The 10,716-nt window shown below is 35.6% G+C and overlaps 3 protein-coding genes across 4 annotated transcripts; 2 read left to right on the top strand and 1 right to left on the bottom strand.

Moving 5' to 3' along the window:
• The first annotated feature begins 225 nt into the window (after window positions 1-225).
• On the top strand, window positions 226-2,112 carry LOC104713107 (putative arabinosyltransferase ARAD1). The gene is made up of 2 exons (XM_010430156.3): window positions 226-1,366; window positions 1,454-2,112. Exons 1-2 carry the CDS (start codon window positions 494-496, stop codon window positions 1,982-1,984), a joined length of 1,404 nt encoding a protein of 467 aa, XP_010428458.2. The 5' UTR covers window positions 226-493; the 3' UTR covers window positions 1,985-2,112.
• A 30-nt stretch (window positions 2,113-2,142) lies between these two features.
• LOC104713108 (protein IQ-DOMAIN 31) lies at window positions 2,143-6,001 on the bottom strand. The gene is made up of 7 exons (XM_010430158.3): window positions 5,443-6,001; window positions 4,793-4,894; window positions 4,390-4,689; window positions 4,086-4,289; window positions 3,848-3,922; window positions 2,639-3,707; window positions 2,143-2,483 (listed from the first exon to the last, which is right to left on the bottom strand). The coding sequence occupies exons 2-7, from the start codon at window positions 4,871-4,873 to the stop codon at window positions 2,452-2,454; spliced, it is 1,761 nt and encodes a 586-aa protein (XP_010428460.2). The 5' UTR covers window positions 4,874-4,894; window positions 5,443-6,001; the 3' UTR covers window positions 2,143-2,451.
• Window positions 6,002-6,202: 201 nt separating this feature from the next.
• On the top strand, window positions 6,203-8,050 carry LOC104713109 (tRNase Z TRZ1-like). Of its 2 annotated transcripts, none has more exons than XR_015565007.1 (8): window positions 6,203-6,519; window positions 6,684-6,846; window positions 6,931-7,001; window positions 7,093-7,188; window positions 7,288-7,435; window positions 7,531-7,599; window positions 7,686-7,760; window positions 7,861-8,050. XR_015565007.1 is itself a non-coding variant. In XM_010430159.3 (8 exons), exons 1-8 carry the CDS (start codon window positions 6,340-6,342, stop codon window positions 7,933-7,935), a joined length of 843 nt encoding a protein of 280 aa, XP_010428461.2. In that variant the 5' UTR covers window positions 6,203-6,339; the 3' UTR covers window positions 7,936-8,050. The 2 variants fall into 2 exon arrangements, 1 of the variants encoding a protein (XP_010428461.2); XM_010430159.3 differs by having other exon boundaries at window positions 7,288-7,401.
• The last annotated feature ends 2,666 nt before the right edge of the window (window positions 8,051-10,716 follow it).

The following is a 10,716-nucleotide window of genomic DNA, read 5'->3' on the forward strand; positions in this document are numbered from 1 at the left end:
GTAAGTTTTGATAATTATCTTTTTATATTATTAATATTTTTTTAAACAAAATATTTTACTTTTGTTTTAATCAAATTTCTCTTATTAAATATTAATTCTTACACATGTCAAAATCTGAGATTAATAACTTGAGCCACGTCAAAATCTTGTTAATAGCTAACTTTCAAAACCAAACTTTATATAATAAGATATATATGAAATAATAACTCTCTAATAAATAAAAATACACCAAAAAAATAAAATAAAAGTCAATCACTTGAGAAATCTGAAGATCCTAAAGACCAAATCTTGTAACTCCAAAGTCCTCTCTAAAATTCTTACAAAATCTCTCTTAGTAATTATATCAGCCCAAGAAGAGAAGAGTGAAAAGATTCATCAAAGTCTCTGCTCTTCATCGATGATGGTCGAAAGCTGAAACCTTTTCTTTTTTTCTGCAAATCAATTAGCCGACAAGAAAATAAAACTCAACCAACTCACTTTGGTTTTTGTTTGGATGATTGAGGTTCGCAAAGAAATGTCGGAAAAGAGTATGCTTTCTTCAAAACTCCTCTTTTACACGATCACTGTCTCGACGCTACTCTTCATCGTCTCTTCTCTCTTCTTCCTCCAACACAACGAATCTTCTTCTTTCACTTCAAGTTTAGTTCACAAGCTGATGATTCTTCCAAGAACAGACATCAAGAACCACGACTTGGCTTCAATCGATACTAAAAAATGCGGTCGAAACCGAGATGTGTTGAAGGTGTTTATGTACGATCTTCCCTCTGAGTTTCACTTTGGGATATTGAATTGGCACAGCAAAGGATCTGAGGTTTGGCCAAATATCAAGAACATTAGTACAGTCCCTTCTTATCCTGGCGGGTTAAATCGGCAACACAGTGTAGAGTATTGGCTTACACTTGATCTATTAGCTTCAGAGACACCTGAAATCAATAGACCATGTAGTGTAATCAGAGTGAAGAACTCGGTTGAAGCTGACATTGTTTTTGTGCCCTTCTTTGCTTCGTTGAGTTACAATCGGAAATCTAAGCTCCGTGGGAATGAAACCGTTAGTGTTGATAGATTGTTGCAGGAGAGATTAGTTGAGTTCTTGAAAAATCAAGATGAGTGGAAAAGATTTGATGGGAAAGATCATTTGATTGTAGCTCATCATCCAAACAGTTTGCTCTATGCAAGAAACTTGCTTGGATCCGCAATGTTTGTTCTCTCGGATTTTGGAAGGTACCCTTCTGCGATTGCCAATCTTGAGAAAGACATCATTGCTCCTTACTTGCACGTTGTTAAGACTATCTCTAACAATGAGTCTGCTCCGTTTGAGAAGCGTCCTGTATTGGCATATTTCCAAGGAGCAATCTACAGAAAAGATGTAAGTGTTTTTGAGTTTTTTTTTTTTTCTCTAAGTCTTATCAGTTCTGTTACTGAGTATAGATAATCTCAACCTTTTGTGTCTTAGGGTGGAAGTATTCGTCAAGAACTGTATAACCTTCTTAAAGATGAGAAAGATGTTCACTTTGCGTTTGGAACTGTAAGAGGGAACGGGACTAAACAAACTGGTAAAGGAATGGCTTCCTCGAAGTTTTGTCTTAATATCGCTGGTGACACTCCTTCCTCTAATCGTCTTTTCGATGCCATCGTGAGTCATTGTGTTCCTGTTATAATAAGTGATCAGATTGAGCTTCCGTTTGAAGATACTCTAGACTATTCGAGTTTCTCAGTGTTTGTGCATTCCTCTGAAGCTGTAAAGAAAGGGGTTTTGGTGAATCTTCTCAGAGGGGTTAGAGAGGATCAGTGGAAGAAGAAGTGGGAGAGACTGAAAGAGGTTGTTGAATGTTTCGAGTATCGGTTCCCTTCTCGTCCTGGAGATTCTGTGGATATGATTTGGTCAGCTGTTTCTCATAAGCTTTCTTCACTTCAGTTTGATGTTCATAGAAAGAATCGGTACCGTAGATCTGATATTTTTGATAAAACCCGATCAGAAAGGTGAAAAATACTAGTTGAACAAAACCCATTTTCTCTTCATTCTTCATGTCTGTATTGTTTTCTTGAATGGGAGATGTAGTTTTGCCTGCGGGCAACCTTAGAACTTAAACTTTAGAAGGCTTCATCCAAAAAGAGTGTGTTGTAAATGATGAAAGGATACCATTCTAAAATAATCACAGATTCATATAAAAAAAAAGTTTAATATCTTCAAAGTAATGTACGATAAAAAAAACCAGAATAAAAAGAAGAAGATCCAAAAGCCTTGTGGAAGCAACATTATCAGCTCAGGACAACACTCACATTTGCAGAAACGTAGGGCCAACGATAACACTTGGCCAACATAAACACACACACAATCACAGACTCATAATCTAAGCTTTTAAATAGATAGATGGTTGCATTCTCGTGTTGGGGTAACGTCCCTACTATGAATCAAGAACGATAAAGGCTTCAACTTTCTGCAGCAATTTATCACCTCTTCCGTTCTGCTGGAGTTGTCTTGGCTGCAAAGTCAACAACAGAGTCGAGAGTTAGTTAGATGTAAGAGAATGTGAAGTTTCTGTAGTGATTTTCAGTAACATCATCAGATAAAGCACTCGGGGAGATTTGGAGAATTTAGTTTGGTCTCATTAAGCATGTATTAGTTTTTGGCACTAACCGTTTCCTTCTCTGGAGGACAGAAGAGGTTTCTCCTTCTTATTCCCGGTTTTCTCACCTGAGTTTGTGAGTCTCGTTGTTCTTGGGGAATTAGAGGTGATCCTGCCATTGCCTGATGATGGTAGTGAATGACGTCTAGGAACAGTGGCTTTCTCAGTTCCATCTTGCTCAGCAGACTTTGGTGAGCCTTGTAGCCTCAGCTTTGCTTTTGCAGATTTAGTTGCTTGCATATAGCTTGGGATTGATGGGCTAGTCTGACTGTCCCCATTACTCTCTTCCCGCTCGGTCTTGCTAGTAGCTGAACCCTTCTTCCTGGATTTCTGGTTCTCCTTCCCAGCTGAATTTTCTTTATTTTTTGGTTTGGGAGACCGTTCTTCTTTGGTATCCTTTATTGAGGCTTTTTCCTCCACCATGGCTCTTTCGTTGCTGTCAATTTGGTTGACCAGTGATGAATCAAGTGCTTCATTGGTTTCTAATGGTGCAGGAGTATGTACTTCCACCTCAGGAACATTTACCTCCTCCTCAGGCTGTTCAGGCATTTCTTGGTTTTTCTTTTCGTCACATACATTCACAGGTTCTTCTGCAGTTTTATGTACCAGCGGATATGATGACTCAGTTATCTTCTCCACGCCAAGCTTTGGCTTCTCTACTTCCCTATGAGGGGATCGTTGAGGTTGGATAGAGCTCTCAACTACCGGATTATGTACCTTCCTCAAGCTACGTTTAACTTTTTCAAGTTCAATCTGAGGATCTTCAACAGCGGGTGGCTCTATTGACTGGCTTGAAACTTTCCGGAAACTTCGTTTGGGTTTCTCAAACTCAAAAGATGTCTGTACTGAGGAACTTTCCAAGCTTGCAGCAGGAACTTTACGGACACTCTTCTTGGGTTTAGCAGACTCAGCCTCGACTAAAAGCTTGTTCTGAAGTTTTCTGCCTATTGTTTTCTTCGGTTGAGGAACCGGTTTCCAGAAGCATGAGGCTGACCAGTTCTCTAACCAGATCAAGTTTGAGTTTGGATTGGATAAATCATAGGCGTGTACAGGTATCACTTTTGGTGATGAAGCGAGAAGCTGCAAACACAATTAGCCATCAAGATTTTTAAATAGAGTAGAGAGACTCTATAACACAAGCGAGAAATTGTATACAAACTTAGCTCCTTATCTGTTTCTCTTAATTTCATTACAATAAATAGCTCTAGCGAGAAGCGTACCTTCAGAGCAAAAGCATTGGATGTAAGTTTCTTGATTCCAAAGTAAGCATCTGTAGGGGTTGCAAGCTTGTTCCCCTGATAATTAAAAAAATCCAGTTCTAATTTGATAAGAGAATATACATATTTCTCGACCAATCCTAACTACAATATTATCCTGCACTAAGTTTGTATTTTAAGGGTCACCGTTCACAATTAGCAAGGGAACTTGAACTTACAAAGAAGCAAAAAGTATCATTACCTGAAGCAGCTGCAAACTGCATTTCCTAAGAACTTGAACTCCAATGTCAGACTTCCTGATCTCTCTTCCTCGAGCAAATGCTTGCAACCTGACAATTCCCATGACAGAGAAAAGAGTTGCAACAGCTTGTCTCCTAACCAGGTGACCACGGATAAGTGCTTGTAGCCTTATTATGCCTTTGAGTGCCCAAAAAGCACGCCGAGCCTTCACACAATGAGCTCAGATCAGGATATACAGAAAAAAAACAAATAGCTGCAATCAAAAAGAACCAAAGCCTACAATCCAAAACAGCTGAAAATATTACCAAGTAACCTCTAAACGCAGCCTGAACAGACGTAGCTGCAATCTCTTGTTGGATTTTCTCTGCATCAGATAGTGAATCATCTTGAACAGGTGCAACAATTTGAGAATCTGTTGGTTTTCCCTCAGGAAGCTCAATTTCATCATCTGAGATCTCTTCAGGTTGTACATTTTGTGTCTCTAAGATACCACCGCTTCTATCAACGGTATTGGTGGCTGGAACTGCAAAAGAAGGAAGATCTGATACCACATCTGATTCTTCTACCTTAGCAGTAACCACTACCTCTTTTCCACTCACAACTATCTGCACATTATAACCATAGTTAGAACAAAAACCATGTAAATGTGTAAAGCAAGATAGCTGGGACTAGCAATCATCAAACACATAATAGCCAATTAGCCATTACCTCTTTTCCTTTCGAACCACTAGATTTAGATGTTTTCTTTCCAAGCAATACATTCTTTAACCACTTTGTAGACTTCCCCATGATGTATGGAACTCAAAACACCTACAACATTGTCCAAGCTTATGATTAATACTACCAAATAATCAAAACGAAGACAATTAACAATAAATAATTAGGTGAAGAGTAACATCATTTTGTTTAGAATCAACTCTAATAATTAAGCTTTGAAAAGATTAAAAAAAAACTTAATCATTAACGAAATGGAAAGAATCAAGAAAGAACACTAATGATTACCCCATATAAGTTAACAAATTTAGACATTTTTAAATAAATTAAATAAAAAAAAAACTCAGAGATTGAAATTAATGATGTGCAACAAAGCCAGATCTGGAACTCAGAGTGTAAGCAGAAGAACCCTAAGGACTCAAAATCTATATTTCCAAAAATGAACAACAAACAAACAAAAAACACCGACAGAGTCAAACAATAAAACTTAAACAGAGAGATCCCTCTAAAATCCGACACTACTCGAACAATGTCCTAAAAATTGTCGGGTTTCCAAGTTCGAGTTTAACCGTCCGGATCTGTTGTTCTTAAATCCGAGTCCGATTCAGACCAAAACAAAGAAGATAATAAAAAAGAATATATACCGTAAGTATTAGAAAACAGAAGAGGAGATGTGTTTTGTTAATTGAATGCTCCCATTAGCGTCTCTCTCTCTCTCTTCCCGGAGCTGCTTGATGCTCTGAAAACTGTTCCTCTCTGGTGGTCGTATAGTTGTTTGTTTCAGTGACCAGAAGGAAAGAGAAAATATATATATTTTTTGTTTTTCTTTTGGGTCCATTTTATATATATTTCTAATTTTAACCCCAAAAAAAAAAAGTAAAGCGCATCTCCATAACTCTAATCTTACGCCGTTGATTTCTAGCCGTTCGATCATCTCCGAACAATTTAGTTTAACTAACAGAAAAATTCGAAAGTGGGAAAAAAATAAAAGAAGAGAGGAGAGCCATCCTTTTTTTATTTTTAATTAATAAAGCTGTGAAAACATTAAATGTGATTAGATTAGACAAATAAAAAGGTAATATTAAAGTCATCTTAATTAAAAAAATATATACTAAAACATTAGAGATATTTTAATTGAAATTGCTCAGATTTTGTTTGTATTAGTCGTCGTCGTCGTCGTCGTCGTCGAGATTACTTCAAAAACAAGTGTGAGAAGAATGCTGCTACGTTGATCTGAAGCATTCGCGTAAATTTACTTATGTACCCTTCCACTGTCGTTGAATACGAAAGACTAATCACTTTGTGCCAGTGGGGCACGTGTCAGTTTTATTACTGCTTTCCACGAGCGCGAATCAAACCACTTTGTTAATGGGCCTAATTAAGCCCAGTCCAAAACGAAAATCTGATCATATTTTTCGGCGCATGGAAGAAAAAAAAAAACTGTGTCAGACATTTCATCGAACACTTTATGCTCAATTGTTGACCAGAGGTAAGAACGAAGGCACAGGGAAAAATTCGATAAACCCTAAGGGACAGTGGAGATGGAGAAGAAGGAAGCAATGCAAATCGAAGGTTACCCTATCGAGGGATTGTCTATTGGAGGGCACGAGACGTGTATCATATTCCCATCTCTTCGGATAGCTTTCGACATCGGTCGTTGCCCACATCGCGCTATTTCACAAGACTTCCTCTTCATCTCTCACTCTCACATGGATCACATCGTAAGTTTTGAACTTTCTTTTGACTTTTAATTTTGAGAGCCATTTTGATAAACCCTTGTTGAGCAACCATGTGTTTTATCATTATCATGAGCCTATTGCTCTGTTACTGTTATGGTGTCACATTCTCGAAATTGTAAGCTAAACTGTTAGTGTTGTAATGGTAGGGTGGATTGCCAATGTATGTTGCGACTAGAGGCTTGTACAAAATGAAGCCTCCAACGATTATAGTTCCCAAATCGATTAAAGAAACTGTTGAGAGTTTGTTTGAGGTTCACAGAAAGTTAGATTCTTCAGAGCTACAGCACAATCTTGTTGGCTTGGACATAGGTAATTTCAACCTTCTATCATTCATTGCAGCTGAAGATTTTGAGTTTTTTTTTCATTTAATATTGGGAACTTCTTGGTGTGTAGGGGAGGAGTTTATTATAAGGAAAGATCTCAAAGTCAAAGCCTTTAAGACATACCATGTCATCCAAAGCCAGGTTTCTTTCATTGAAACCACTTGAGCCTTTTGGATATCTTAGCGTTTTGTGTCTTTGTTGAATTGTATGCTTTCGTGTGATCTTTTTGCAGGGTTATGTAGTGTATTCAACTAAATATAAACTCAAGCAGGAGTATATTGGCTTATCTGGGAATGAAATTAAGAACTTGAAGGCTTCAGGTGTTGAGGTTTGCCTCTGATTTCTTATGTCCGTCTATCACAAAGTCAATAGTTTTGCAATGGTTTTTCCAATATATAAGCCTCTTTAATGATGTTGGATATTGTAGATAACAAACAGCATAACAACTCCTGAAGTGGCTTTTACGGGAGATACAACGTCGGATTTTGTAGTTGATGAAAACAATGATGATGTTCTCAAGGCAAAGGTTCTCGTCATGGAGGTGAATATTTGCTGCTGATATGAATTAGGACAATGTGCGTGATTCTTAATGATATTCTTTTTCCTGGTCCAAGTTTCATGGCTTTTGTTTTAAAGGGAAGCTGTGTTGTCTCTATTTCCTCTTGTGCAGAGCACATTTCTTGATGATTCGGTATCCGTAGAGCATGCAAGAGACTATGGACATATCCATTTATCTGAGGTCAGGGTCTTCGTTTCTTTGAAATCACTTGTTACTCTCTGTCTCTTGATGCTCATAAAAGTTTCTTCTGGCTCTTCAAACTGCAGATAGTAAATCATGCTGAAAAGTTTGAAAACAAAGCAATCCTGCTGATCCACTTTTCGGCTCGGTATACACTGAAGGTGTGTGTTTTCTTTATCCAATCTGGTTATGGAACAGTAGAAATGTAGTTACTTTCTTCCTTGTAGCAGTGGGGTTAGTCATCTTTGCGATTTTTCACAGGAAATCGAAGATGCCATTTCTGCATTGCCTCCACCTCTAGAGGGACGTGTGTTTGCACTAACACGAGGATTCTAAACAAGAACAGTCACTCTTTGTAGGCTTTACACACTTATGTTTGTGTTGGCCAAGTTTTTGTATTGCACATGTAAACGTTGTATTCTCTTGTTGAAAATTTAAAATTTCTTCTATCCTGATGAATTGGAAGTAGAAAATACAGAGTGCATCCTATTACAACAAAATCAGATATACAAAGAAAATCTCATTGTTTCTTTGCAACAATATTGCTATGTAAATCAAAGTAAGGTGCATGATCAACCATTGAGTTCACAATCAATGTTTCTACAAGAAGGCCCAGAGGTCTCAAAACAGGGTATAAGAATAAGACAGATTAAGCCCACGATGGCTTGTGGGATTGGCAATTTTTTTCCTGCAGATTGGCGGACTAATGTTTTTTTTTATATATCACAAAATCAATTATCTATAAATAAATACATATATATAATATAGCATGTGGTAATTTAATAGACCATTTTTATAAAATGAATGCAAGATATTATGATTGATCGTGTCTCTGAAAAAAAATGTTGGTCTGATTTGCAGCTACTGCCGCGTAAGGTAAGCTAATCAATCGCATTACCCATTTCTTTGTATTTTTAATTCTGACCAGCGATCAAATGTTTGGGATTTAGACAACTTGTGTATTAGTTTAATTGGACTACTTATGTCCCAAGTTGTCTAACCATGTCTAGGGTTCAACCCTTTTTACTCGTTCTCCTCCTTGTAATATAAGTCAATTGGCCTTACGTCTTAAGTTGTCAAGTATATATACTAGATATAAAAGTTTGGATTTCTTTAATGGAGTATGAATATTTTGAATTATAGGTTTAGTCGTAGAGTAATTATATTATATAACCCTATTTCCAAATTTTCTGTTAACTCTTGATTTATGTGTTTATCCTTTATCATTTAGAAGTTGTTATTTTAATTTCCTTAATTTTTGGGTCCAACATCTGAAATTGTTTTGATTGGTTCAAATGAGGCAAACGGAAAAACAATGTTTACATACAAATATGGTTGCATAAAAAAAAAAAAAAAAAAAAAAAAACATACAAATATGGATGTACACGAATATTATTGCGTACATAATGGTTTGATTTTTCTGGATATTTTATCGTCTGTTTATGTAAAAGTATTCCATTTAAAATAACCATTTTGTTTTTAATCATAGAATTTTTGGAATTTGAACAATCCAACTAAAGATTAAAACATGTGAATAATTTTTGCAAGTAGAATTATCTTTCGTAGAAGTAAGAACTCAAAACTCATATACTCCTAGCAATAAATTATGCATGCTTGTCAAAACAAAGGAAAAAGAAATCCATGCTTTGGCACATACAAAATATATATATTCATGCAAGAATTTAATAAAATTGTTACTGGATTACATCGTTCGTAATTAAGAATTCGAATGGTTAGTGCTAAATTGTTAGCGTCAGTACGTGAAAATTGTATAAAATTGTACACTAGGTTATCTAAATTCAACTAACATTTTTCTAGTTATTTAATTAACCAAAACTAATTTTTCTAGTTAACAAAAGTGTTCAGTACACTGTACACTCAGATAGTCATATTTACATAGTATAATACTATTTGAGATTTCGGACATAATGCAGAAAAATTCGTACTCCTAGCATCTACAAGACTACAATACACGTTCAAAGTCACAAATAACAATAAAATTATGTTCATGGTGACCGCGTCCAGCATTTTAAAATTTCAAAGTCGTACTATAATATCTCTAGGAACGTGTGTAGTTACAGCTTATTCAGTTCTACGTCAGACAACGCATGTTGAATTATGGATTCACTCGACTGGACTATTTGAAAGACTTCTTAAATTCTAAAATTTCTAATAGATAGCTCGATCGTGATGAAAATTAAATAAGAATTTGACTTCTAAATTAAGTCTAGTCTTTTAAAGTCTTAAGATATGTCGTTTTGACCACTTTGTTTCAATCCGACAAAAAATCTAAAAACAAAGAATAATCGTCTTCTCGAATATTAACCGGTGAGCCATCGTAATCATCATATGTACACATGGAAATAAAATGTGTGTGTTCGGTTATTTCAGGGAAATTTTGGGGGAAATTGCTGTAGCTCTCTCCACTCTCCCACTCTGGTCTAATTGTATTTGACTCATAATGTAATGAAGAAAAATGTAAATGGCTAGCGGTAAATGGCGATGATTGTGGAAGAGCCAAAGTGAGTTTCCCAGCAAAGAAGATACTCAAAGGAGTTGACTCCTCAAATAATGCAAATATCCGAAGTTCTTTTCAAATGGTATTGATTTTTCCTAATGTATAGTTTACATCGGACACTAATACAAGTTTTGTAAATTTAAACCAATATTTCACAATGACTACTTATAAATTATACATTGTATTGAAGTGATGTTTAAGATTTTTCATAAATATTAATAAAAATATTTAATGTTTGGCTTTTTAAAAAACTAAATCATCATTTATCATCTAATTAATTAAACAAAATTCAACCAATAATAAAATAATACACAAAATATAATCAGTCAACAAAAAAACACTAATTAACTTTGCATTGAAAAATTGAAAACATCTATACAAATTTGATACAATTTTTTCCTCATTGAAAACATCACTAAAACTGATATGGATGAAGTAATATTTAAGGATTGTTCTATTTCAGGAAAAGTGATATCCATGTTCACCTTAATCACATATAAAAGTTTAATCCTGCAATATTTGTATAAATCCAAATGATTTTTTTTTTTTAATCGTTAAAAACCGACGATGAACAAGGATTTTGTCTAGTATGATTCTAA

The sequence above is a fragment of the Camelina sativa genome, chromosome 9, assembly GCF_030686135.1.
Source record: "Camelina sativa cultivar CO46 ecotype springtype chromosome 9, ASM3068613v1".
NCBI classification, from domain to species: domain Eukaryota; kingdom Viridiplantae; phylum Streptophyta; class Magnoliopsida; order Brassicales; family Brassicaceae; genus Camelina; species Camelina sativa.